Source organism: Fusarium odoratissimum, assembly GCF_000260195.1.
Source record: "Fusarium odoratissimum NRRL 54006 unplaced genomic scaffold supercont1.28, whole genome shotgun sequence".
NCBI lineage: Eukaryota > Fungi > Ascomycota > Sordariomycetes > Hypocreales > Nectriaceae > Fusarium > Fusarium odoratissimum.
The window spans coordinates 305,914-332,425 of NW_022158712.1; the positions used below are offsets into that span (position 1 = coordinate 305,914).

A 26,512-nucleotide genomic window follows, 5' to 3' on the forward strand; every position below is an offset into this window, starting at 1 on the left:
AAAACGGGCTTCACTGCCGCCAGAGCCAAATGAAAGACTTAAAGCACTTCGATATCTTTGCCCTTAAGTTGATATACAGGCGAAACAATTATGCAGGATAACGAACAAAACTGACCAACTCTCAATGCTCAAATCCAACTCCCAAGCTGCCATTGAGATCTCTAAAATCACCCCTCAGTATCTCAATCCCATCTCTTTTGACCTCCTCTACCAGATCCCTGATCTTAGTAGCAACATTATGAGGTTGAAATCCGAAATACTCATATGTCGCCTTGGATGGAAGGCTCTTTCCGAATCGCCTCATAGATATCGATGCATCAGCGTACCGCTCCCATCCAATCGCGGCATATGCCTCGATGACGACGGTAGCCTTTCCGGAGCGCGGCTTTAGCACCGACTGCTTGTACTGTCGCGATTGCTGCTCGAAGAGTCTAGGGCAGGGAAATGAAACCACTCTTGACTTGATGCCGTGCTCCTTAAGAAGCACATCCTTGGCCTGCATTGTCAGGCCCATCTCGGAACCGACTCCAATTAGCGTCACGTCAAAATCATCATCGTCAGCCTCGACAAAGACGTATGCGCCCACGCTCACGCCCTCACGCGAAGAGTGCTGCGGGAACTGTGTCAGGTTCTGTCGGGACAGAGAGATGATGGTTGGCGTCTCGGTGGCCTGGATAGCAGCTATGAAAGCACCTGCCACCTCCTCAGAGTCACATGGACGGATATACAAGGTATTTGGCATGGCGCGGTAGAGAGCTGGCAGGGCGATCGGCTGATGCGTCGGCCCATCCTCGCCGGTACCAATGCTATCGTGGGTAGCGATGTGAATCTGCTGGAGTCCCTGAAGGGCTGCCATTCGAACAGCTGGGGCGGCATAGAGGTAGAACATAAAGAATGAACTTGTCATAGGGATGAAGGCGCCCTTATTAAATGCAGCGAGGCCATTGGAGATGGCACACATGGCGTGCTCGCGGATGCCGTAGTGGATATAGCGGCCACTGTAGTTTCCGTTGAGACCGCAAGCGGTTCGCAGATCAGGCTACTGGTGCGTTAGTAATTGCAATCAATACTCTTTATTATTCTGCACTCACTGATTGGAAGTCGACCTTGTTGTTGAAAGCCACATGGCACGAAGGGGTCAGATCCGCGGTGCCGACCAAAAAGGACTTGATCCTCTCTCCGAGCATATTGGTCAGAATACCTGCAGACTTTCGCGATGCCGTGGGCTCAGTTGGAAGCTCTGACCTGCTAGGGATGCACTTTGTCCAGTCGTCGGGCATCTTTCCAGCGACGCGAAGCCCGAATTCCGTCCCAAGCACAGGATCCGCCTTCTTATACCTCTGAACAGTCTCCAGCCACTCGGCCTCGTAGGCATCGCCGCGGACACGGACATCTGCAAACAAGTCGTAGACATCTTGTGGGATGTGGAAATGCTCGTTGGAGTCCAGGCCGAACGACTTCTTGATGTTGGCCACGTCGTCGACCCCGAGGGCTGCTCCATGCGTTTTCGCGTTGCCGGCCGCGGCAGATCCGAAGCCGATAGTTGTGCGAATATTGATAAAGGTTGGCTTGTCGCTTGATCGGGCCGCGATAAGGGCGTTGACGATGGCTGGTCATCATGAGTTGAAGCGTATTCAAGGGGACACTTGCGAACGTACCGGTAACATCTGAGTCTCCGTCAAACACATCCAGCACATTCCATCCGGTAGCCTCCATCTTCGCATTGATATCCTCAGTATTGGCAACATCCGCCGTGCCATCACAAGTAATCGAGTTGTTGTCGTAAATAATGCAGAGGTTATTAAGCCTCCAATGACCAGCGAGGGAGACTGCCTCAAGCCCAACGCCCTCTTGAAGGCAGGCATCACCAATCATGCACCACGTCATGTTATTCACTAGCTCATACCCTGGCTTGTTGTATGTCGCGCCCAGGTTCTTGGTTGCCATGGCGAGACCAACGGCATTAGCGACTCCTTGGCCGAGGGGACCAGTGGTAACCTCAACGCCCTCGTTCTCAATCTCTGGATGGCCGGGGCAGAGGGAATCGGTCTTTGTTGAGTGATATGACTTGAGCTGCTCCAGGGTCATGCTCTTGACACCGACAAGGTGCATGAATAAATATTGCCACAGACAGGCATGTCCTTGATCTTGGTCAGAGCGTCTCGCCGTGAGTTTGTAGAGATTGACATACCATTGGACAGAACGAAACGGTCACGGTTGAAGTACTCGCAATTGTTGGGAGAGTACCTCATGACGTACTTGTAGAGGGCGATGCCAATGGCTGCCATGCCCATAGCGGATCTGAAGAGTCAGTGCCGAGAGCAGCATGAAACCGGAGCCATCTCTTACCCAGGGTGTCCACCATTGAACTGCTGGCAAAGGTCCGCGATGAAAGCTCTAAACACCTTCAAAACCCTGTCGTGTTTCTCTGGGCTCTCGAGGTTGAGGCCAGCAACGGTAGTGCTGCCATTGCTGGGGAGGGGCTTGACGACAATCTTGTCAACAGCAGCCCTCTCGTTGAGTTCTAGTGTTGGAGCCATGATGTACCAGTGAGTGGAAAGTGTTGTTTGGTGATATTGAGATGGGTTTATGAGTCGGGAGCTGGAAATTCATCGCCAGCTGCCAGCTTAGATATACTTGGACATTGTATCACAATCATTGTTCTGCAGTTGTGTAGTTGATGACCAGATTTACCAACTTCGAGACGACCCCGAATTCAGTTCCAATAGGATGTTCTGTTACCGTATACGAGTGCGAGGAGGTAGCGTGAGCAGCGTGAAAGGTAATGACCTCGCTTCGAGGTTATGATGCCCTCGTCTCGAGGACACAGCCCCACCCTCGGCTTATGCTACCACTCATTGAGGACAAGTAGTACGGAAACCCAGGGTGTTGATCCCTGTGAGTGTTATATCAGAAAGTAATTGGAGATTTTTAATGCCTAATCATTCTTTCACTCATCCGTGATCAAGAAGAAACAGCAGAAATGGATTCCTGGCTGGATGTTCAGAAGCAGAACCGCACCCTGCAAATCCTCCGCTCGGCGGCCGAGGGCAGGTATGGGGTCTTGGCTGTGATTTGGTGGGCAACCCTTATTCGGACTGAAATGGACTATTCTCATGCGCAATTTCCTTGTTCAGTTACAACATCGAGCACCTGACAGCGCTAGTTCGCGCTGCCGAAGCCAAGAGGTCACCTCTTATTCTTCTACTCTTCCCCTCAACTGTCAAACAGCTCCCGACGTTGGCATGGGCAGCAGCAGCAGCAGTCAAGTCAGCAACTGTACCGCTGTCGCTCCATCTAGACCATGCGCAGGACGAAGCGCAGATCCGAGAAATTGCTGCAACTTTGCCGTTTGATTCGATTATGGTGGACATGAGCCATTATGACCACGACGAGAACTTAGAAAAGACCAAGGTTTTGACGAGGATTTGCCATGGTCACGGCATCGCTGTTGAGGCTGAAAGTGGGCGCATCAATGGGGGAGAAGAGGGTATTGCGGACACGGGATCTCTGGAAGGTGAGTAAGGCGATACCAAGCCAATGCCTACACGGGGAAGCTTGAGACTGATGGCTTAACACAAGCACTCTTCACCACGCCTAGAGAGGTCGAAGACTTTCTAGCTGCCGAAATCGACCTTCTTGCGCCGAGCATAGGTAACATCCACGGCGACTACGGCCCAGCCGGGCCTCAGCTCGACTTTGGCCGACTGTCCAGCGTCAACACTCAGGTTAGCGGTCGCGTGATCTTGGCGCTCCACGGCACAAACGACTTTACGCCTGAGATCATGCAATGCTGCATCCAAAACGGTGCAATTAAATTAAACATCAATAAGCTTATCCTGGAGAGTTGGAATACTTATGTCAGAGAGCATTCTCAGGAGCCGCTGATGCAGCTCATGGATGGTGGTATGACTGTGCTCCAAGCCGAGGTTGAGCGGTGGATGGATATCTGTGGAAGTAGCGGGAAATCATAGAAGAAGGATTGAGATGTAAGTTCCACGGCAATAATGACTTCACACAATCAAGGTTATCTGTTGGCCTGACATCCGTGTTTGAATCAACATTGTGCACCTAATTATTCCTACTTGGCATGCATGTCGGTGTGAGACGTTAGTTAATAAAGTCCATACCCTGACTATCGCCAAACTCTGTGCTATTTCCCCTTCAACAGTGGCATCGACCAGACATCTCAGGGTTGAGCACCTTCAACTAGTTGAAACTGCTTCAAAAGAGCCATCTCAAAGCTTACAAGGGGACAAAGTGGGGCCAATTTTGACTCTTCCCGTTCGCATGAGCCAGGCTCCAGATTTAGCCCCCGAAGAGTACCTGCTGCTTCTCACCATCCCTGGTCGGTCATCAGTACGAGCTCAACTGCCGACCCGCCTCGTTGCGAGCCCACCTCGAAGCGAGGTCCGCCCCCTGCTTCTGTGTTGTTTTGATCACCTAAATTTACGAGTGTAAAGAAAGCAATTGGCACTTTGAAACTCAGAAGCGACAAGCGACGAGCCTGTCCACGGGGTGAACCAAAACGGCTTCATGGACAAGTGATACAAGAGGCTGTATAATGAATAGATAGATGAAGAAGCAGACCCACCGGATTATCAGTCTACCTTTGACTGCTGCTTTTTACCCCTACCCATAGTCCTCTTGTTTTCCAACCATGAACCCCATGATGCATCACACACCCGCCGAAGCCTCGGGTGACTCTCGGGCCAGTGGAAGCTCCTCTCATGAGCTTCAAAAGCTCGACAGAGTCTCGAAGCTGCTCGTAGGTTTCATCTCGCAGTTGAACAAAGAAGAATATGAGTAAGTCTCATCACAAAAGTAATAGCTTGGATGACAGTTATCTGAGCAGTCGTGTAGATCTTCCAGGCTCAAGGCTTCTATTGGAACTGCTCTCTTCAAGCACGTGATGAGATATGCACCAGAGAACAGTCACTACTTTAACCGGGATCGTTTAGTCGTGTCAGGACGTAGGTTTCGTTCCCAGTGCCTACCTAGCTATTTCTCTGTACCAACTCACATACCTGCCTACAGATTACGCTGGCAGATGGCAAGACTTGTTTGTGCATCTCATTGCAGCAAAGGGCATCGCCGTCGACCCATTAGGAGTTGCCAGCGTCTTTTCCAGAACAACAACTCTTCCGTGTCACTCAAATCAAGCAATCTCGAGTGCTATAGGTCAGGCAATTGCAATGAGAAACCTTACGATGCTCTACAACAAGCCAGGCCTGGAGCTGCTAGACAACATGATTTGGTGCGTCATCGACGATGCCAAGTTTCAGCAGGACAGTGCTCTTAATACAGTCGCTCTTGCCGGCAGTTGGAAGCTAAGTAATCTTTGTATTATTTACGATAGCATGTATGATCCAATGAGCGATAAGCTTGAAGTTAACAACCTCAAGACGCGTGGCTGGAATGTAATTGAACTAGTGAATGACGACGACCTCACTATCACCGGTGGGTTTTGCCAGTGTGTTTCCCGCAATTATTGAACCACTCTCTAATCCAAAACAAAGCTCTGTGTACGGCCCTCAGTACCTCAAGAAGAAGCAATGCGCCGACCTTGATCAGTGTCCAGTCGCCCAACAGCTCCTTGTCACACTGGCTACACTCTCATCCCAACAACAACACTCCGCTCTACCTCCCACCAGAACTTTACGACGTCTTCCAAGATGTTTTCAAGAAAAGCAACCTCTACGAGGCTGATTGGCTGGTGAGGGTGAAGAGATACCGGGAACTGTACCCAGCGCTCGCCAGGGAGTTCTGGAATCACGTTGCCGGCAAGCCAGCCACCATCACTCAACACCAAACTGCCCTCACTGGCCCAATAACTCCACCTCTATCGCCCTGGCCAGCTGAGCAGCCCTCTCGGAGAGGAGAACACAGCTCCCTCGGAAGAGACAAGTTTTCACCGCACCCAGACAGGCGTTCGAGGCCAGGTAGAACAAAGCCCGAAACCCTTCATATCCGCCCCTGCGACGCCGAAGAGGCTGCAGGTGCCTTTCTCGTGTCCATCAGATCGACCAAGTTACCAACAACTATTTCCTTACCACAGAATGGTGCCGCAAGCTTTCCTGATCACTCGTCTCGTCTAGGTGTGACACTTGGAGCTTACGCCTTCTCTAAATGTCACGACGAGGACTTTGACTTGACTCTCATAACCGCTGGTGTTGGGATTCACTATGCCATGGGCACGCAGGAGTTTCTCATAAGGGAGTATGGTCTGAAAGCTAGAATAGTGTCATGTCCCTGCCTTAGGCTTTTTCAGCTGCAGACAGAGGAGTACAGGAGATCTGTCCTTCAGGTGCAGAGCAGGAAACCGACGGTGGCAATTGACTTTGGGAATAGCCAGGGCTGGAAGCCTTATGCAGACGCGTTAGTGTTGTTGAAAGAAAGCGTGAATGTAGAAATAGAGGCCAATATGCCGAATAGGATTGGACCTAGGGTTAAAGACTTTGTTAAGGAGTTTAAAAAGAGAAATACTTGATAAGTTAAATTTATAAAAATATATCTTGTCTCTGCCCCGTGGCCATCGAACCCTATCACCTCCGATTTATATGCGCCTTTGACAGCCTCTCGGGTTTTCAAACCCTCTTTATGAATATTATTAACCTTACTGTCTAAGCTATTCCTCATTGTGATGTTTGAACCGTACTTCCATTGACTCTATTGCTGCCTATCGCCATTATTCTTCGTGCTAGCCTGCAGACTAACATCACTTGGTAGTGTTGAGGCCAAGACGGAGTACCTAAATTATCTTATCAGCAATCTCTGCTTTTATTTTATCAACATGCGCCTTTTTTTCCTTACCTAGATGCGTTTGAACCACGCTGGCTTGACTAGGACAAGGATTATATTTTCGTTCCTAGTGGGAATTGTAGGTTCCTTTGCCGTAATGCCTGCAATGCGTATTTCTTCAAGCACTCGATCGATGTCGGGTGTCGCCTTTCCAAGCCAGATTATCACTCAAGTTGCCTTAACATAGATCTTTGCCATAAATTGAACTTAATATCCTTTTCACTTTATATCTTATTAATTAACGCATATAGCGTCTATCTATAGAGTTCGTTTAACAGACCAATCTCGAAGATATAATAGCGCAGCAAAGAGATTTTCCTCAATTAGCAGGTAGCATCCGTTTATTAAAATAGACTCAGGATTGTAGCCAAAGCCCCAGACATACGACAGAGCCTCATATAGACGACTGCTTCCTGAGTTCTCTAGGGCGCAGTCGAATAGTTGACATTGGATAGGGGCATGCTCGTCTTGATGCAGCAATAGACGAAGTAAGCGAATACTGTTGTCTAGTAGATAAGCGTAACGGTGGAGGGGGCTGTAGAATAGACATAGCTCGAGCTACGACATGACTTTAAGCTTACAATAAGGCAAACCCAACCTCTGTTTACGTGGCTACCATCTTGGCACAACCTCTGATTGCCCAGTGTTACAAAGCGCGGGCGTGTAATATGCCAAACTACCAATCGCTCTGCGGTACTAAGCGCCATAGAAACTACTTATGTATTGACTTTACATCTTTATGGAGACTTGCATGAAATCCATGAATATTCAGTTGTGACTTACACAGCAAATATAAGTAAACAGAAGCAGCTGAGATTTCTGTGAGAACTAATAGAGACTTTAACAAGAGCCGAAGTATGGCATCTTGCAGGGAGTTAAGACTCTACTGTAATGTATCGAGTACTAAGATTAATCTTTTAACCAGTATAGTATCCTGTCGGATGGTTGCCCCGGCTCCACAATAATAAGAGTCTGGCCAGTGTTGCAACATGGGGTGCATCCGGAGGCGGAGCAGTTCCGACTTTTGAAATGCGGTAGTTTCTTTATAAGAGATGTCTATAAATGAATGAATGAATACTTTGTGTTGGTGGCCATGACTTAAGAAATTCACAGATTTACAATTTTTACCCTTATGTTGCGCTACTTCACAATGTTATCGCTCCCAAGAGAGGGATTCACAATTGACTTCGTGGCCAAGTTAGTCCGATGCACCATCCTGAATCCTGCCATAATTATTTTGCTGGCCATAGGCTCATACTTTGCATCATCCAATTTAAACTGGAATCACAGATCAGACGCACTTGGATTACACATCTACTACCTAACTGCCTTTGGCCTTCTTTTGCATCTGACTGACTTTTTGAACACACGATACAACAATAACTGGACCACCGACCCAGGGTGGGACTGGAACAACGAGATTGTTGTCATCACAGGAGGCAGCAGTGGAATTGGAGCCCATCTTGCTCAAAATTTGCATTCTCGGAATCCAAACACCAAGGTCATTATCATCGATTATGTCCCATTGACCTGGGAACCACTTGAAGATGCATACACAAAGTACTACCAATGCGACCTCAGTAACAGCTCCCAGATTCGCCTCATCTGTGAACAAATTCGAGCTGAAGTCGGCCACCCTACAGTTCTTGTCAACAACGCCGGTATCTGTCGAGGTGCTACTGTCTGCGATGGTTCATACGCGGATGTAGAGACTACCATGCGGACAAACCTCATCGCACCATTCTTGCTGGTCAAGGAATTTGGGCCAGAAATGGTGCGTCGAAATCACGGCCATATAATCAATATCAGTTCAATGAGTGCGTTTCTCCCGCCTGCTAAAGTGGCCGACTACGCCGCTACCAAGGCTGGGTTGATAGCCTTGCATGAGGTGAGTCTACGATACATTTGTATGGCGGTTTTAAGCACGGTCTTACACTCTTAGGCGCTTCAACTTGAGTTGAAGGAATCTCCACGGGTCAGACTCTCACTATTAGTTCTAAGTTTTACCCGCACTCCTTTGTTCAAGGGAGAGACAAATCAGTCCAATTTCTTGTTCCCACTATTGCATGTTGAGTCCGTCAGCGAGACGATTGCGAAAACGCTGTGGACCGGCTACGGCAAGACAATTTACATGCCCGGAATCATGCGTTACATCACGATCCTAGTAAGTTGATTGCTTCTGTTGATTGAAGTCATATTGATCTTTGAGGAATAGAAGGGCGGACCGGAATGGCTGTGGCTCTTAGCAAGGAAAGGAACTGGCAGTACCCGGGTTGATTTCAGAGGAAGACAGAAACTGGATCCCAAGACAGGTTCATTGCTTTAGCTTTGAACGGGTCAAAACAGCCATTCTGTCAAGTGGACGAAGCATGATTACGAAAGTATTTCAGTCAGTTTATGACCTCCCAGTTACACTTGCCTTCACTAAGTAGACAGGCCTTAGCAGCAGAGGTCAACAGGGGTCGTCCATCAGCACGGAGGAGGACTGTTGCATGGAAAAGCCGGGTGCGCATATGTTGATGGGAATATGCCCTTACCCGGCTGGTCAATGGTGGCCAGGACATTTCGGAGCCATCCCGCCACTTGATCGTCGGGTCCCGCTTGTTAACGGGGCGTTGAGTTGGAGCAGATTTACTGGGGCCGATATTACCGTAATGCCAAACAGCTACAGGAGGGTTAGATGCAGAGCTAGCTTGACAGTTCTAACTTCGAGAGTACTAGAGACGTGGCTTGTCATAATTTGGGGTTACGGAGATTGACTGCGTTAATGGTTTAGCAGTATTAGTAGTATCCCAATCTTGAGTTCCAGTTGCAGGTTGAACCGCATCCACTTGACGTCTCTCCAATCGAGAAAATTCCCGTGGCGTACACGGGTCACAGAATCCTGACCTCGGCATGACGCTTTGATGATTATTCAGTTGGTGGCTTCGACGCGAGTTGCCCCCACTAACAACAAGCCTGATTACGGAATCGTGCCATCGGCCACCACGGAAGCGCTCCGCATTTTATTTCAGGACTAGCTTGCGAAGATCTGCCGAGGGATGTTTCCAACAGAATCTGACTCTCAAACCATCACGATTCTGGATATGGTTTCGATCACATATAAACATCAATGCAACAGCTAATCAACATAATCTTAAAAATAACAATGGAGTTATTGGATTAAATTATATAATCCACTGTCGATCTGGGAAATCGTATCTGTGAACAACGGGGGAATATGTCTGATCTGATTCTTGCAGATCTAAGTCGGGATGGCTCCAGCAATGGGCTAACGATGTTAGTGCCCAACAAACTTGAATAATGAGGGGCAAACCCGGGGTAGCCTTTACCCCAGATTGACATGTGATGTAACCTGGTCACCGAAAAGCTAAAAGATGTCTGCTGCCTTTCCTGGGGACTCAAAGCGCCAGATCCTCGCATTTCATTCATTCCGAAAACAGGGTAACACACATACTTCTCACCATGGCGACCCGTACTAGAATTGACCTTCCAGAAGGTCCAAGCTCAGGGCCTCTGACAGATGCACAATGGCAGGTCTTGATGGCTATCATGGATACCATTATCGCTCCTTGTCCTGAAAGCACGCTACCTGCTGGCCAGACCAGTGCTCTACTCACTAACTGTGATGCCTCTACTCTCCATGCCTTTCTTGCCGAAATGCCTTCCAACATGCCACTGTTTCAAGAAATCTTGAAGCGTCTGCTGGCCAATCTCCATGCCGATAAACTGTCTGCCATTGGCACAGTATGTTCCCTTCTCGGGTAAGCCTTCCCCTCTCCCGCCCTTCCAGCAGCACGGTCATTCTCAATATCGTTATATGGCAGGAATCGAGCTGGTGCCCTCGCCCTCACTGGTTACTTCACACTATTTTGCGATCTGTCTATCCAAGATCGGACACTAGTGCTGAATTCTTGGCAAAGGAGCTCTCTAGCTACCTTGCGCGTCCTCTTCAAACAACTCTCAATCATTGGCAAGCATGTTTATCTCCGATCAAGTACCCTTTTCAATGAAGTCGTTGGCTTTCCATCCACTCCACCTGGATGGCACCCAGTCGAATCCTACTCCTTCGAGTTCATGCAGTTCAACAACTCGGATTACCATGTTCAGCTCGATACAGATGTTGTTATTGTGGGTTCAGGATGCGGTGCAGGAGTAGTCGCAAGGACGATTGCCATGGCAGGCCACCGCGTCTTGGTCGTAGATAAAGGACATCATTTCGAAACCTCTTCGCTACCTCTAGATCAAAGTGCAGGATATTTCCACCTTTTCGAACAGGGAGGTCTGGTATCCTCTGAAGATGGATCTATCTCTACGCTTGCAGGATCATGCTTTGGTGGAGGCGGAACAGTCAACTGGAGCGCGTGTCTACAGCTCCAAAACACAGTGCGCGATGAATGGGCTGACGAGCGAGGGCTTGGGTTCTTCAAATCAGCCAAGTTTCAGGCGCATCTTGACTCGGTCTGCGAGCGCATGGGCGTCAGCAACGAGCCTATCAATCAAAACCACGGCAACTCTGTTTTGCTGGAAGGTGGGCGCAGGCTTGGATACAGCGCTAGGCCGGTACCCCAGAACACAGGCAACTGCGACCATCAGGACGGATACTGCTCCATGGGTTGCTGGATGGGTAAGAAGCAAGGTCCAGTGAATGGTTGGTTACCAGATGCCGCCAGGTGCGGAGCCAAGTTCATATCAGGTTTTTACGTTAACAGAGTACTTTTTAAGAAGCATGGTGGTAGGAAAGTGGCCACAGGTGTGACTGGCACTTGGAGACCAAGAGTTGGCCCGGATGCTTCGGCAAGATCGGTAACAATTAACGCGAAGAGAGTTGTGATTTCAGCTGGCAGTCTGTGTAGTCCGATCGTCTTGAAGAATAGTGGACTCAAGGTAAGCAACACAGGCTCTCTTTGGACAACGTTATGACCTGCTAACACGGCCGCATAGAACAACCATATTGGACGCAACCTTCATCTACACCCAACATCATTCGTGTCAGCAATCTTTGAACAAGAGACACGGCCGTGGGAAGGTATGCCACCATACTCTAGACTTCCCTATTCTAGTAGTGCTCGCTCGTTAACACATGGCAGGCGGAATTCTCACCTCTGTTGTCTCGAGCTTTGACAACATTGACGGACATGGCCACGGTGTAAGGCTTGAGCGTCCCGCAATGCTAGTAAGTCTACCCTAATAACTAAATTTGGAAACAAAACTGATCTAGTGACAGCCTTCAATGTGTCTTACATGGTGCAACTGGACATCAGGGCCTGAATATAAAGCTATGATATCCAAGTACAGGCACATGGAAGCATACATTGCTATTACTCGAGATCGTCACAGCGGCCACGTCACAGCAGACCCGATAAATGGCACACCGCGTTTGGTTTATACTCCCTCCAAATTCGATGCCAGTAACAACTTGAAGGGTATGCTTGCCCTGGCAAAGATCCTCTACACCCAAGGCGCCACGGAGATACATCCCATTCTTCCCGGTCTTGAGCCATTTATACGGCAGCAGGAAAGTTTGTCGGATGGTGCTCACAGCCCCTCAGAGGCTATAGATCCAGGATTTTCGCAGTGGCTAAAGAAAATGGAAGCTCATGGGAACAAGACGCCAGATACACCGTATGGCTCTGCTCATCAGATGGGCACGTGTCGCATGAGCACCAAAGAAGCCGATGGAGTCGTGGATGAGTGTGGGAGGGTTTGGGGCTGTGAGAATTTGATCGTCGCGGATGCAAGTGTATTTCCTAGTGCGAGTGGTGTTAACCCTATGATCACAACCATGGCGATCTGTGAACACATTGGCTTGGCCATGGCAGAGGAGTTGGCTCGGGATACTCAGGAGCGCCCTAGGTTGTAGTTAAGCGATATCTTTCCGTGAGACACTTGCTCCGTGTATAGCGTTATCTCTGCTCGAGATTACAATGATAAATCTTACCATCGTAAATTCATCAGAGAAAATGAAAAATCATGAGTGACGAAATCGGCCTTTTTGACCAGGAACTATGTATCTATTTCTCTTCAACTATCACCCTAAACTCACTGCCTCCCAGTATTGGAAGCCCATCGTATCAGAGTCAAATGGGAAAGATAGAGTTAAAGCATCTTGGAGAGATAGATCTCCCTCCAGGACTGTATCCAATAATTCGTGCACTGGGTTCTGTTCTGGGTCTTCATTTGAACCGTGGTCTTCCGCCTCACGTCGTTAGTTCCGGTAAAACTTTAATTTAGCCTTTTACTGACCTTCTTGTCCTATCGTAATGGTCTGATGCATCTTCAAGAGTAGATCGAACGACTTCCGAACAGACAGGCTAAAGGAGGAGAGCGCCTCGAGAACTGCGTGGCATTTCTCCCATGACTCGGCCACTCCTACATGGTCTAGAGTAGCCCACAGCGAGGGGCATAGACGACATGTCATGAGCACGAGGCTAGCGGTCCAGGCATCTACAGCATCAGTTAGCCAATGAATACAGGTGAAGAAGGCGTAATTACATAGACTATTCCACCACCACGCTCCAGTTTTTTCTGTACGGAAGGTATCATGAACTAGATTTAACAGTCGAATCGCAGAGTTGACGCATGTTCTGGCTCCGTCTCGCTTGAAGGATGAATGCAAGCCATCATCTGCATCATCCGAGGCGTCAGAAGCTAGCAGTTGAGTCAAGATTGGCCGATAAAGCATGACACGTAGATATATAAAACTAATATGAGTCAGCAAGCATATTTCGTTTGATGCTTCATAGTACCAGAGATCGTACCGTGCGTGGAGTACATTTCTCTGAATGGCGAGGATCTTAGCATCCTCCGGCGAGATGGACTCCATAGTTATGGGTTTGGTCCACGAGAGAGAGCTGGGAACACTCGACTCGAAGGCTTGAAGCCGTCTGTGCAGCTCAACGAAAATATCCATGCTCTGACAGGCGGTGTTCGTATGAGACATAAGATTCTGGCCGTCGTCAGGGACCCTGCATTGCCAGGGCTTGTACACCTTTGATAGCATGCTATCCAGGATGATACTCAAACGAACAGATTCATTCTGAAAATGCAGCTTGGTCTTTGCAATACCCTCTACACTTTGGACATCAAAGGTCATGCTCTCCGGTACAGCAAGCGCAGAGAGATTGGTGATCATTGTTGGCCGTCCAAATGTCATACTCACGAGACTGTACTTTATTAGCAATTGAAGTGACAGTGCTTTTTGGTCCTTACGTATCTAGAACAATACATCCATACCATGTCCGGCGCCGAATCTGCCATAGCCGTGACTCGTGCTGATCGTACGGCGGTATGCTATGGAGTCCAAGACCTTGGGCCACCCGACATGCCATACCAACAGCATTCCAACAGCGATCTGGGAATGGAGTGCCCTGCAAGACAAGCGCTACCAGGAGGAGTGTTTGGACAACGCTCAAGTCGTTCAAGTCTAGCAAATCGAGGCCAATGTTCTGCTTGGATCGACTGAAGAAGAGTTCGTAGGCAGTAGCTCTCGCCGCCGTAGAAAGATCTGAGAAGATACATCCAAGCGCGAAGATGGCATTAAGTGAAGAATGAAATGCGATTGAAGTTGGATCTTCCCCCAGACCCAGATGTCGATATTCATTGACAGTCGAGGCCCGTCCACTTGGTAGCCACAGCGACTCATAGGCATGCTCGAAAGCATCTTTGTCGAAGATGGGATACAGGTAGTAGGCCCGTTTAAAGTATCTCTCTTTGAGATGATCTGCCAGGGCCCGTGGAGGAAGGACGAACTTTTCCATGCCGTTAAAGAGAGATGGATTCTGTAAAGTAGCGGCCTGGGAGTGTCTGGATGCCTGACGAGCCAAGAGTGGACTCGCAGTTCCGCAAGCCTCATTCAAGAAAGAAGCAGCAGAAGACGAACCGTAGAAAGCCTGACTCGTGTCGCGACATTGTGCGATGCCCTCTTCGGATGTAGTTGTTCCCATAGCAGTGACCCGCCTAGCATTGGTAGAACTCTCGATACTCTCGTTGGCAGATGATGATAATGGAGTAAGTATTTGACCCTGTGATATTCCCATGACGACAGCGTCTAGCTCGGTTTGACTCTGTGTGTAGACCTGCCTGTCCACGTGTACATTCTGGAGCGTGTCAGGGTTTATACCATGCGCCGTACAAGCCTGCTCCAGCTGGCGAATACGGTCGTGGAGAGATTTTGTGTAGCTATAACAGTCAGTCAGTCAATATATCCTCTCATATCCTACCACTTACTCGTCGCTACATGCCGTCCGCGCATTCCCCACCTGGTAGATGCACTGCTCAATGCCTAGTTGTCGACGCCGACATGTTGAGCAGAGCGGCTTGACCCCGTCGCAACGGGCCTTGCGTTCCCGGCAAGGTTCGCAGGCCAGCGTCACCTTGCGACGGCGTTGGCGTGGTTGCTGCTCTGACATCTTGGATAGGTACGTTCCGGATAGACACAGATCACCGATAGCGTACTATGTAGATAACCAAATCTACTTTGCAGGCAGTGTTTTGCCTGTTTTAAAAGTCGGCTCGCGCGGGGATGGATGAGGGGCAAAAGCCATCCTTTAGCGCTCCGACAACTCTAGCCCCTTGTTACTAAAGTCTACAGGAAGTAATATTAATACTATTTTAATTAAGAATTATAAAATAATTAATAATGCTTATATATAATTTTACTAGTAATAGAGCTACTATATCTTCTTCATAAGAATCACATATACCTTAAATACATAGTTTATCAACAGAAGACGCTTATATCCCAGTACCTTCACTATACAACTTCGTTCCGGGATGGTCCCGCGCCAGCGTGCCTTAGTGGCGGAACGCTTCCGACTGCATTCTCTGCTCCAGGTTAGGCTGTTAGCAGCAGGGAGAAACCAGCTGCCGAGGCCAAACCCTAAACAAGTTAATCATCACTCACCTGTACCCCCAGGAAGGTAAATAGTTTTAAAGGAGCATAGATGTCGAAAAAAATCATGATTGAAGATTGTTCACTATTATATACTGAGCATCACGCTGACCTTCCTTCGGTAATTGACGGTGTGTGGGTTCGCGGCTTGAACCCGTGAATGCTAGGCAGAGCCCGGCCGTGCCGGATTGAATCCGCTCACTCTCAGTACGAGGTAGCAAACAGACGCGTGCCAAGCATCATGCGGCGGTATAGTGAATGCCGGACCAACTGTTCCCTTGCATGTGTCGCACAGCGTGTAATTGCGAATCTAAATTAGGGTTGCTAATCTAAAACCCGACCGTGATGGTCTTGATATGGTCTCTTCTCTTTCGGCAGCGTTCCGATTACATGGCCCAGGATTTACACGTCATACACTGCTGAGGAAGCTGCGCCGCCCCAAAATCTGTATCAGCGACATAAAGGATAACTTGAAGACGAAAATTGCTACTCGATTTAAAAAATGCAGCTTTTGGTGGTTTTTGTTGGTCAATTTCCTGCACGAGACACCTCGACAAAATGATCAGTCAAATCACCCATTATCTCTCTTATGCTTTTGAGAGGGTGCCGGCCGCATCCTTCCTCGCTCTTTCACTATGTCTCGCCGTCCTTCTCCTTGTCGTTGTTGCAAAATACTTTGAGCCTGTAGGTAAACGGAGGCTTAGAGATGGCAGAAAATCACATCTGCCTCCTGGGCCGCCCGGATTACCTATAATTGGAAGTTTACACAAGTTGAAGGAGGCACGAGGTGACCCTGATCACAAATATGTAGGTTTCCTCTTATTGACAATTGAGAGGCTGTGTTGGCTGAGTCTACTGCAGCTCCGTGAACTTGCCACCTATGGCGAAATGACGACTGTCCACCTTGGCTCGAAGACCTGGATCTTCCTGAATTCCAGCCGGGTTGTCTCAGAAATCATTGCAAAGCGAGGAAGTGCAACGAACACAAGGTCTCCAATGCCTATATCGAGTGGGATTGTAAGCCGCGACGGCAGATCTCTGATCTTGCCCCAGGAGGCTTGGATGGAGCGACGACGCGTCATGCATAGCCTTCTCAACGGTACATCTTTAAAGCAATATGGCGAATGGCAGGAGCTTGAGAGTACTCAGATGATGGCTGAGTATTTGTTCAAGCCCCATCTATGGTATAAACATCACTATCGATATGCGAACTCAGTGATCCATCGGATTGCGCTTGGAGAGCGCCTGGGCAAATCAACCCAAGAACTAGCCGACCTACAAAACTGCGTCACCTTCTTCGTCGGCAGTATTGGATCTAGCGTTATCGACTGGTTCCCAGATCTCGCCAGATTACCCAAATTTCTACAAGTCTGGCGATCTCACTGGGAAGCCCTGGGAAAATGGAATCATGAGGTCTATCGGTCGTGGTGGGACCCTGTGAGAAAGCAAGTCGAAAATGGCACTGCACCTCCATCTTTCGTACGAGACGTACTCCTTAACGAAGAAACACGATACAAGGGCGACGATCAGGACTGCATGTATCTTGCTATGCAGCTGATAGAGGCTGGAAGCGACACCACCCGAGAAGCACTCAATATCATGGTAATGGCAATGCTGGAGTATCCAGAGCCTTTTCGCAAGGCAAGAGCCGATGTCGACAGTATATGCGGTGTTGGAGAACAGGCACGCTTGCCCGTTCTCTCCGACATGGACAATCTGCGATTTATCTGCGCGATTGCTAAGGAAGTACTGCGCTGGCGACCGATCTTTATAGTTACGCCAGATCACGTTGCGTCGCAAGATATCGAGTTCGAAGGATACCGCTTCCCAGCTGGCACTGGCTTCACCATCAACGAAGTCCCCGTTGGTAACGAGTTTGAGAAGCCGGAAGCGTTCTATCCAGAGAGATGGATGGATGGTCACGAGATGGATATCAGCCATGGGCTCTGGCAATTTGGAGGTGGACGGAGGATCTGCGTTGGCTACCGTCTGGCGCAGAGGAGTCTATTTCTTAATATTGCGAGGCTTGTTCAATGCGTTGACTTCAAGCCGGTAAGTCTATAACTAGGAGGATTCTTGCTCTTCTTTGCTAATGATACGCAGGATGGGCCATATAATGCCAGGATTCTTAACCTAGAGTCTGTAGATGAGCCATTCCCTGTCAAATCTACTATCCGAAGCGAGGCTTACGAGGTTCTTATTGTCAAAGAGGCCACCGAAGCTGGTGTTTTGGAGGACGCGCGCATGGACCAGGTGCAACTATAATGATGCTCTTCATAGTTCATACACTTGTCAGCTCTTTGACTAGGCTAGAGTAGCCCGCAGTGCCCAAAGTCATGTATTCCGTCTTATTGGAAATTGTGGCCGAGTTTAAACAGATAGGCGTTAGAATACATATATGTGGTAGTTTCGAAAGTGAGAGCTATATTTACTAAAGTTGCGAGACCAATGTCCAAACCACATCAAGTCTATTTCTCCTCCGCCGCGGTTTGCGAGCATCCCATATTTCATCTTCAGTCTTCCGTAAAGATGACATCTTAAGATTGACCTGCAGGCACTAGCTCCAGATCCCTATGTCTTGAAGTCATGTTGATCTAGCGCTGACCGAGTACTAAATGATCGAGGAACATTGGCTAGCAATTGGTTAGTTATTTTGGTAAAGTTGTAAGCCAGATGTGTTTTTTACAGTTGAGACTTGTGGCTGAGAGTTTGTATCACCACCGAGAACTTAGTGAAACATGGGCACTTAGATTAACCATTCGCTCCAGTCTTCTGCCAGTAATTGCCGAACCATCTTGGACTGTCCCTGTTTTGCCGCCGTAGGGGAATTTTCGCAGCTCTTGCATTCAGGAATTCCTCAAAACGGATAGCCACGGGACTCACCCGTTCTCTTCGGAAGCATCCCGGCGCAGGAGCTACCTCGGCCTGACGCAAAAGCTCTGCTGCAACAAAGGACTTTGACACGGGGAATTAGTCGTACTGACCAAGGCACCCAATCGTCCTAGGATTTGAGATACTTCACATGGTTTGGATCCTGCAAGTGCGACAATTATAAGAAAGAGGTCCTCAGGTTCAAACTTTACCACAACCAGACCCTTACAATCATCACAGTCCTCAGACGCAAAAAAGGTTTCTCCAACATGGCTACAGCTAAAGAAAGTGGACGGAATTACAGCCAATTTGCATGCATTGGCTCTGGCTTTTCCGCCATTGCTCTAGGCGCGACTCTTAAACGATGGTACGGCATTACCGACATACGTTTCTTCGAACGGCATAGTGAACTGGGTGGAACATGGTTCACAAATACATACCCAGGTATGGCTCAGAGGCTATGAGACAGGCCCCGGATGAACTCCTAGGCTGACTTATCAGGCGCTGCTTGCGATGTGCCAAGCGCCCTCTACAGCTTCTCCTTCGAGCCCAACCCAGACTGGTCTCGGATTTTGCCCTCCCAAGATGAACTCTGGAAGTATCTGAAAGGAGTCGCTGACAAGTACGGACTACCGCCAAAGATGACATTCGGTGTTAATGTCGAAAAGTGCGAATGGGTCGAGCGCAAGAAGCGATGGGTATTACATGTTCATCACTCCAAGACGGGCCACGTCTTTCATCACGAATGCAAATTCCTCTTTGCGGGGGCTGGCCAGCTTGTGACACCTCGGGAGATTGATATCCCCGGCTCCGAGAACTTCAAAGGTCCCATCTTCCACTCTTCTAAATGGAGAGGTGATGTTGATATCGTGGGTAAGAAGGTAATCGTCATTGGCAATGGTTGTACCGCTGCCCAGATTGTCCCATCTATCGTTGATAAGACAAAACATCTGACGCAAATAATCCGCTCTAAGCACTGGATCCTACCACCCATTGATGGGGCGTACACCGATGCTATGCGACTACTTTTCAAGTATATACCAGGCAGCATGTCGATACAGCGACTGATCATCTTTTTGGCTGCTGAGAATGAGTTGAAGGGTTTCCCTATGACCCCATCTAGTGCCAGGTTCCGCCAGAAGCGCCGCGCTCAGGCTGAGGACTACATGAAGACGCGTGCTCCAACTAAGTATCACGATATCTTAATTCCGAATTTTGAGGTCGGTTGCAAGAGACGGATCTTTGACTCTGGCTACCTCGATTCTCTCCATTCTAAAAATCTAACCCTAACCAACGAATCTGCCTTGAGGATTACTGAGGGTGGAATTGAGACGGACCGTGGTTTCATAGAAGCTGATGTCATTGTGCTGGCAAATGGCTATGTCACCAACACATTCCTTGGAGGCATTGAGGTTGTTGGACGGAAGGGAACATTAACCCAGCACTGGGGGTCATTTGGCGGAGCCGAGGCTTACAACTGCTCCGCTATGAGTGGATTCCCCAACTTCTTCATTCTCTTGGGTAAGTACCTGGTCTCACTATCATTGCAAGTCAACAAGCCTGGCTAAGTCCGTGATTAGGCCCTAATGCTGCAACGGGCCACACTTCGGCTATCATGGCTGCCGAGAACAGTATCAATTACGCATTGCGAATCCTCAAGCCCATCCTCAACAGCCCAGAAGGTGTCGTTGAGCTTTGCGAAGACGCCGAAAAGCGCTATGTCGACCGGATCCAAGATGACCTCGCCAAGACTGTGTGGAACTCTGGATGTCAGAGCTGGTATATCCAGACTAGCACGAAGGCGAACCGCACATGGAATGCCATGAGTTACCCATATTCTCAGGCATATTTTTGGTATAGGAGCTTATTCCCCGTTTGGGGTGATTGGAAGATTGCGGTAAGTCCAGACCCAGAGGGTCACCTACCCCCCTACTCTTTTATACTGAAGCTAAGACCTTCGGGTCAGGGTAGCAATACCAGCACTAAAGCGTCTTTATTTGTGCAACTCATCCGGACCGTGTTTCTTATCACGGCCGGCTCGTTCCTGTTTATCTCTTTCTATTTGTCGTGGAGGTATCAAGGAGATATTAAAACTTATGGGCCAATGATCTTGAAGGACCTCCTACATATTTAGTATGAGAATCAGAACTCTTTACTACCATTTTTAGCTGAGGACTTTTGTTTATTACAATATCAATATAGCAGTGAGCCTTTTCAGTCTTTGCTTGTAAAGCTTCTTGGTAATTTGCATCCATGCTTGATGCCCTTACTTGCCCTCTGATGTATTACTTACTAATGCACGGTTGAAACAAAACGGGTAGCAGAGCAACAGCTCCCTAATCTGAACCTGTTTATAAATACAGTCTTCACCTTTATTACTAGGGGGCTGGCTGGAACATAGACACTACCTACCTCTTCAAATTACAGAGGTGGATAGGCAGATATAAAACAGTTCAAGTAATAGTTTATTTATACATTAAAGAGAATTATAATAAGTATCTTGTACTTGCTTGATAGCACGTTTAGACAGGTTTATACGTCTTAGGTATATTTCTGTCCCTGAGCATGCTTATTCAGGAGCTTTAGTGAATTCCGTCGCAACACCTCAGGAGCAACCTTGTCCCCCCTCGAATTTGTCTTGACATAATTGTGATACCCGAGTAGAATAGCATCAATTCCATACTGAGGCACATAAGGAAAGTCAGACCCAAATAAGATCTTATCCGGACTAGCAAAGTCCAGCAAACCATCCAGCTGGGCGGCACTGGTGCTAAGAGCAATGTCGTAATGAAAGCGGGCAAAATCCTCCTTAGCTTGTACAAGATTGACTTTGACTTGCTTTGCTATAGTAGGAATACCTAGCGCACCTATGGCTCGGCCGCCGACAAAGGGAATAGTTCCACCAGCATGGGAAAGGACAATATCGATGTCAGGGCAAGCTCGAATGGTGCCTGTCATAACAAGATCCGTGGCCGCACGGGTGGTCGCAAGAGGGTAGTCGACAATAGGCTGTGGGATGCCTGGGCCAATCAGGCGAGGCTCGACGTCTAGTACTGATGGGTGTAGAAACACAAGGGCGTTATATTTCTGCAGTCTGGCCCAAATAGGTGCGAATTCGGAGTCACCGAGGAGCTTTCCGCCGTAGCTTGTAAAGACAATAACACCATTACAGAGTTTTTGTTCTCTGTACAAGTAATCGAGCTCCAACAATGTGCCATTGACGTCCTGAAAGTCGGGAAGAGCTCCAAAGAATCCGATTTTACCCCTGTGCTTACCCGTAGAGGCGTAGGTGCCAAGATCGTTGTTCAATTTGCGGGCAAGTTTTCTCGCGGCTTCGCCTGTCCCAGCAATTGAGACACCAGGGGATGAAACAGACAAGATTCCTAGAAAACGTCGTGTAAGCCTGGCTCCGCACGGTTAGGCTTGTCTTTGCGCTTACCGAGAGATGTCCCAATCGCGTTCATCGACTTCATGGCCGCATCCAGACTCCATTCCGGTGTTGGATACCCCGAGGGATCCCCCCCGGCGGCTGCAAGAGCATTCAAGTACGCCGGTGGCAGAGCATGGATGTGGGTGTCGATTCTTTCGGAAAAGACAAATGACACCAAGATGAGTAGGCCGTTGAGAACGGAGCGAAGTTGGTTCATATTTACAGAAAGATAGTTAGAAAACTTGTGGTCCAAGAATTAGAGCGAGGGATGCCAAGGTTTGCTGGACGGAACCGCATTTTATCTTGGCAAAACTTGAGCGGCGCTATGTCATGACAGGCAAGTAATGAAACGGGCTGTACTCTGCAACACCGGCCCGTATCCATGCACTGGTTCACGGAGGCCAAGAGTGGCTCACGGCATCGGCCCGAGGCTCCTAGGCCAACCGGATTCGTTGGCGGAACTGTCCCGATGGGCGTGACAGGAACGCCTCCGCGACTTGGTACGATAACCCGGTTTTCGGCACATGGCGAAAATGACTTGCCGTTGTTATGTGCCTGTCTCTTCGGATCTACACCATGCTATGTGGTTGAAATCATATCCAGGCCTTATTTCAGACACAAAATATTAAGGATACACAAGCTATCGCTGCCATTGTGACGCGCGTTTACTAGATCAGCCTTGTTACTAGCTTGCCCCACAGCCCCGCCATCTCAATAACCAAAAAGAACTAATACACATACTGAGCTCTGTTGGCTGTAATGTCGGGTTGGATGTTGTGACAAGTCTCGCTAAATATGGTGCTCATGCAAATGCTCAAATTATCTGCTAAAGAGAGTCTACTCTAACTGATAATCGTACACGAATCGGGCGTAAGCCTTTTGGTCACCCTTTGAGGCGACTGCAACGCGCATACAATACCGTCTCTCACCCCTAACCACTTGAAAGCCCCAAATCTGACTAGCAGTCCATCCATTCTCTTGGCTCACAGCATGACAGAGCACGAGCCCGTTACCCTCCCCCTCTACAAGCCAACCCTCCTTCAAAACAGCATCTTCAATATCCTCTAGGGCCACCCAACGGGCCTGTGCTTTGACTGTGCCAAAAAGCCAGTCATAATGATCGCGGAATTCGTTATCGAGATATCGAATCTCCTTGGTGCTCTTCAGACCTGAGGCTGTCTGAGTGGACTCAATGCAGATGACAATGCCGGTAGTCGAGCTCGTAGGAACGTGTTCATACTGCTTGATTTTCAGGTGAATTGTTGCGAGGCTGACGCCTTTGCGAGTAAGGTATCCGATGCCTTGTGCTCGAAGGATTGGGTCAGGATTGTCCGAAAGGTCCTTATTCTAGTATTGTGTATATATCAGTATTAGAACACATGCAATGAGCTGGCATGCCTCACCATTACCCAGTTCCCATTAAGGTCTTTAGTGGTTTTAGCTTGAGGAGCTGCCATGACTGCCTTTCGGATTTTGCTTATGGCTGTTTACATATTGTAGCTTTGTTTCTAAAGTAAGAACCAAACTAGCTTGCTTTAACTGTTTTCGAAATATGCGTATCCACTAGTTTGGGCTAGAGCGCCTTTGAGGCCTATGTTCTCTCCCATTACACGGAAGCAAGGGACATGTGGCTAACTTGCTGGCGGCTTGTTTCCATAAGCAAGCCTCATGCTAAACCGGATGACACCCGCCTCCCATCGGTACCACGGAAGGACAAAGGCTCTAAACTGGCAGGACCCTTGAAACGGGATCTTCGAGATGCTGTGGTCCTTGCATATCTTTCCCGAGCACAAGAGCTCAATAGCCACCTGGTGAATCAGACAAGTTTGGAGACGCAAGCTCACGTTTTTGTTCGCGATGCCTCATAAATTTTCTAACTTGGAGAAGCTTGAGCTGGCTCTCCGTCTAACATGCATAGGTATAGTCTGTCCCGCCAATTCATGCGACTTGATTGCCCGCTGACCTTTCTCTCCTCGCAGTACCTTGGCAGATGTTTGCTTCCGTATCACGCTCCCTCCTGATTTCCTGGACTAGAGGCCTCCCGGCGCGTTTATTTCTTGTTTGTGCAGTCATCAAGGTAGTTTTACGAACCTTCTCTCCCCGGCAGATTCAGTACTTGTCCCTTTCGACTAAAGACGTATACAAGTCTTGGATAGGACGAAGAATTGCCAAGACCAAGAAAGTAGGAGACCTAACGGCGGCTGCAAGACTTCGCTATGACTGGGAGCCTCTAGATGACGGAAATTCGTCGCTACTTTGGATTGGTAATCGGCGTGAAGCAAAGAAGGTCATTCTGTTTTTTCACGGTGGAGGTTATGTTTGCCCACTCCTGCCGGGTCATCTAGAATGGTGTTGGCGGGCGTATGTTGCTGCTGGCATTGAGATGGAAACCGAAGTCGCAGTGGCAGTCCTCGAATACACACTCTGTCCTGAGGCGAGATACCCGGTACAACTCCGCCAGGCTGCCGACGCCCTAGCCCATCTTTTATCTTCAAAGGTTCGACCTCGAGATATCGTTATTGGAGGGGACTCTGCGGGTGCGAATTTGACAGCGCAGCTGCTGTGCCATCTGATTGAACCCCATCCCGCAGTCCCAGAAGTTTTATTGCCTGAGCCATTGCTAGGGGCGTTCCTTGTCTCACCGTGGGTCACGCGCTGCACCGACGATGCATCATTCAGGGAAAATTGTTGGATTGATATGCTTTCTGGCCCTACCGTAGACAAGTCCACGAGGGAGCTGCTGGGTCCTGATATCGAAGAGACGTCAGCCAGCCTTGCATTTCCTCTTGATAGGGATAAGTCGTGTTTTGAGGGCATGGAATCTATCCTGAAGCAGCTTTACATCAGCGTGGGGGTTCATGAGGTCTTCAGAGACCAGGGCATTACCCTTGTCCATGAGATCCGTTACTTGAATCCCAAGCTGGATGTGCGTGTCGATATGCAGACCAGGCAAGCACATGACTTTATCTTGCTTGAGGGTCAGGAAGAACGAGATGGAGAGTGCATCCAGCATATGAAAGATTGGATGAGAGATTTGCTAGCTATAAAATTCAACAAGGGCTAGAGTGAATGTAGGATCGGTTTCAGTGGTAGTTGGCTAGCATATCATCATCACATTCTAGGGTAGCAAGGCACTGTGAGTCAAAGCGTGTGAGTAGACCCCGCTTTTGCTCATCTATTACGATCAGACTTAACGCAAGTCAAATGATACTCTATATACACTCAAGTCTTGGGTTTACATCATGACCATAGCGGCAAAAGTTGCTCCGAGAGCCAACCACATCTTGGGCCAGTTTCCAGCAGCGCTGTTAGTTGAACCGTCAGTAGCCGAAGCTGAAGCTGCAGCACTGCTCTCGGATGAAGTTGCACCAGCGCTAGTTGTCTCTGCCTTGTTGTTCTTGAAGTCGGAACTTTCAGTCTCGCTAGAGTCGTCGGACGATGCTGTTGTTGAGGACTCGGAGTCAGTCTCAGTGGCAGTCTTGGTGGTGAAAGTCGACTCAGAAGATGTCTTGGAGGAAGCCTTGGATGAAGTCTTGGAGGCGGTTTCGGAGGCAGTTGATGAGGAGTCATCATCGTCGTCACTGCCACTGTCCTTCTCATCAAACTCGATGCTCTTGTATGAGCCTGTCTCATCGCTGTAGGTGTAGCTCTCAGCAGGGTTGAGGTTCTCAATCGTAATCTTCTGAACAGTCATTGTGTAAGGACCTCCACTGTAATCAGTCTCTCCACCAGCCCATTCGATAGTTCCCTCAGCATTGTCAGGATCGCCACCGGCCCAGATGCCAAGCTTGACGCGCATGGGAGTCTGAGGATAGTTCTCTCCTCCAAGAGCATCGGCATAGTTGAGGGTGCGAACCGCAACGCCGTTGATGTACCACTCGCAAGAATCCTTGGTCCAGTGAATGGTATAGTTGTGGAACTCCTCCTGTGCGTTGGTTACGGGAAAAGTAGCGCTTCGAGTATCGGCCGCATCGTTGCCTTTGCCGTAGTAATTGGTCTGAACGTCTTCGTCTTTACCTCCAAGCCACTCCCAATCAACCTCGTCGAGAACATCAGAAAGAAGAACGACAGATGAGACGATACCAGTTCCGGGCGCAGCCTTCAAGTGGACCTCCATGCGACCGAAAAACATGTACCACTTGCTCTGAATAGTAGGTGAATCACCCTGCTTAGCGACAGTGAACTCAGCACCATCAGAAGTATACTTGACAGTGCCATGGCCGGTTCCCTCCCAATTGTCGTCATCAGCACCTTTCGTGAAGTCGACCGAGTATGATGAAGAAGCAAGACCTTTGTTGGGATCGCATGCTGGGCCATAACGTCCGTCACCCAAAGACTGGCCACCCCCACAGACCGGACACCCCGACCAAAACACCAAGAACCGGATATCATGATCAATTAACTAATTATCTCAACACCACATTTTTTATATTAAATAAAAATTTAGTCAGTGAATATTTAGATGAAACTGAGTACAAAGGTCCTCAAGTTTTAATTTCTTAACCCTATTTGCCGTT

The 26,512-nt window shown here is 48.7% G+C and overlaps 12 protein-coding genes across 12 annotated transcripts in view; 7 read left to right on the forward strand and 5 right to left on the reverse strand.

The window, feature by feature from the left end:
• Window positions 1-121: 121 nt before the first annotated feature.
• On the reverse strand, window positions 122-2,540 carry FOIG_12747 (transketolase; the record flags this gene model as incomplete). Its single annotated transcript, XM_031213684.1, has 5 exons — window positions 122-1,039; window positions 1,092-1,609; window positions 1,659-2,141; window positions 2,192-2,301; window positions 2,350-2,540. The coding sequence occupies 5 exons, from the start codon at window positions 2,538-2,540 to the stop codon at window positions 122-124; spliced, it is 2,220 nt and encodes a 739-aa protein (XP_031056642.1).
• A 443-nt stretch (window positions 2,541-2,983) lies between these two features.
• Window positions 2,984-3,974, forward strand: FOIG_12748 (tagatose 1,6-diphosphate aldolase; the record flags this gene model as incomplete). Its single annotated transcript, XM_031213685.1, has 3 exons — window positions 2,984-3,054; window positions 3,138-3,517; window positions 3,583-3,974. 3 exons carry the CDS (start codon window positions 2,984-2,986, stop codon window positions 3,972-3,974), a joined length of 843 nt encoding a protein of 280 aa, XP_031056643.1.
• Window positions 3,975-4,660: 686 nt separating this feature from the next.
• Window positions 4,661-6,490, forward strand: FOIG_12749 (uncharacterized protein; the record flags this gene model as incomplete). The annotated part of the gene is made up of 4 exons (XM_031213686.1): window positions 4,661-4,806; window positions 4,864-4,973; window positions 5,038-5,460; window positions 5,520-6,490. The coding sequence occupies 4 exons, from the start codon at window positions 4,661-4,663 to the stop codon at window positions 6,488-6,490; spliced, it is 1,650 nt and encodes a 549-aa protein (XP_031056644.1).
• A 1,461-nt stretch (window positions 6,491-7,951) lies between these two features.
• On the forward strand, window positions 7,952-9,127 carry FOIG_12750 (uncharacterized protein; the record flags this gene model as incomplete). The annotated part of the gene is made up of 3 exons (XM_031213687.1): window positions 7,952-8,689; window positions 8,744-8,965; window positions 9,017-9,127. The coding sequence occupies 3 exons, from the start codon at window positions 7,952-7,954 to the stop codon at window positions 9,125-9,127; spliced, it is 1,071 nt and encodes a 356-aa protein (XP_031056645.1).
• A 1,139-nt stretch (window positions 9,128-10,266) lies between these two features.
• On the forward strand, window positions 10,267-12,746 carry FOIG_12751 (uncharacterized protein; the record flags this gene model as incomplete). The annotated part of the gene is made up of 5 exons (XM_031213688.1): window positions 10,267-10,565; window positions 10,629-11,688; window positions 11,746-11,830; window positions 11,892-11,977; window positions 12,029-12,746. The coding sequence occupies 5 exons, from the start codon at window positions 10,267-10,269 to the stop codon at window positions 12,662-12,664; spliced, it is 2,166 nt and encodes a 721-aa protein (XP_031056646.1). The 3' UTR covers window positions 12,665-12,746.
• A 33-nt stretch (window positions 12,747-12,779) lies between these two features.
• Window positions 12,780-15,289, reverse strand: FOIG_12752 (uncharacterized protein). The gene is made up of 6 exons (XM_031213689.1): window positions 15,031-15,289; window positions 14,014-14,982; window positions 13,563-13,967; window positions 13,297-13,505; window positions 13,048-13,248; window positions 12,780-12,993 (listed from the first exon to the last, which is right to left on the reverse strand). Exons 1-6 carry the CDS (start codon window positions 15,210-15,212, stop codon window positions 12,833-12,835), a joined length of 2,127 nt encoding a protein of 708 aa, XP_031056647.1. The 5' UTR covers window positions 15,213-15,289; the 3' UTR covers window positions 12,780-12,832.
• A 963-nt stretch (window positions 15,290-16,252) lies between these two features.
• Window positions 16,253-17,959, forward strand: FOIG_12753 (uncharacterized protein; the record flags this gene model as incomplete). The annotated part of the gene is made up of 3 exons (XM_031213690.1): window positions 16,253-16,501; window positions 16,556-17,746; window positions 17,798-17,959. The coding sequence occupies 3 exons, from the start codon at window positions 16,253-16,255 to the stop codon at window positions 17,957-17,959; spliced, it is 1,602 nt and encodes a 533-aa protein (XP_031056648.1).
• An 875-nt stretch (window positions 17,960-18,834) lies between these two features.
• FOIG_12754 (uncharacterized protein) lies at window positions 18,835-20,536 on the forward strand (the record flags this gene model as incomplete). Its single annotated transcript, XM_031213691.1, has 4 exons — window positions 18,835-19,009; window positions 19,067-20,086; window positions 20,146-20,462; window positions 20,519-20,536. The coding sequence occupies 4 exons, from the start codon at window positions 18,835-18,837 to the stop codon at window positions 20,534-20,536; spliced, it is 1,530 nt and encodes a 509-aa protein (XP_031056649.1).
• A 570-nt stretch (window positions 20,537-21,106) lies between these two features.
• FOIG_12755 (uncharacterized protein) lies at window positions 21,107-22,212 on the reverse strand (the record flags this gene model as incomplete). Its single annotated transcript, XM_031213692.1, has 2 exons — window positions 21,107-21,948; window positions 22,005-22,212. 2 exons carry the CDS (start codon window positions 22,210-22,212, stop codon window positions 21,107-21,109), a joined length of 1,050 nt encoding a protein of 349 aa, XP_031056650.1.
• Window positions 22,213-22,832: 620 nt separating this feature from the next.
• On the reverse strand, window positions 22,833-23,452 carry FOIG_12756 (uncharacterized protein; the record flags this gene model as incomplete). Its single annotated transcript, XM_031213693.1, has 2 exons — window positions 22,833-23,342; window positions 23,399-23,452. The coding sequence occupies 2 exons, from the start codon at window positions 23,450-23,452 to the stop codon at window positions 22,833-22,835; spliced, it is 564 nt and encodes a 187-aa protein (XP_031056651.1).
• Window positions 23,453-23,852: 400 nt separating this feature from the next.
• Window positions 23,853-25,059, forward strand: FOIG_12757 (uncharacterized protein; the record flags this gene model as incomplete). Its single annotated transcript, XM_031213694.1, has 2 exons — window positions 23,853-23,913; window positions 23,975-25,059. 2 exons carry the CDS (start codon window positions 23,853-23,855, stop codon window positions 25,057-25,059), a joined length of 1,146 nt encoding a protein of 381 aa, XP_031056652.1.
• Window positions 25,060-25,230: 171 nt separating this feature from the next.
• The window catches only part of FOIG_12758 (murein transglycosylase), a gene marked incomplete at both ends in the record, with an annotated part of 2,196 nt that continues 914 nt past the window's right edge, over window positions 25,231-26,512 (reverse strand). The window contains one exon of the mRNA XM_031213695.1: window positions 25,231-26,303. Within this exon, the coding sequence (XP_031056653.1) occupies window positions 25,231-26,303 (1,073 nt within the window). The remainder of the gene's footprint in view (window positions 26,304-26,512) is intronic.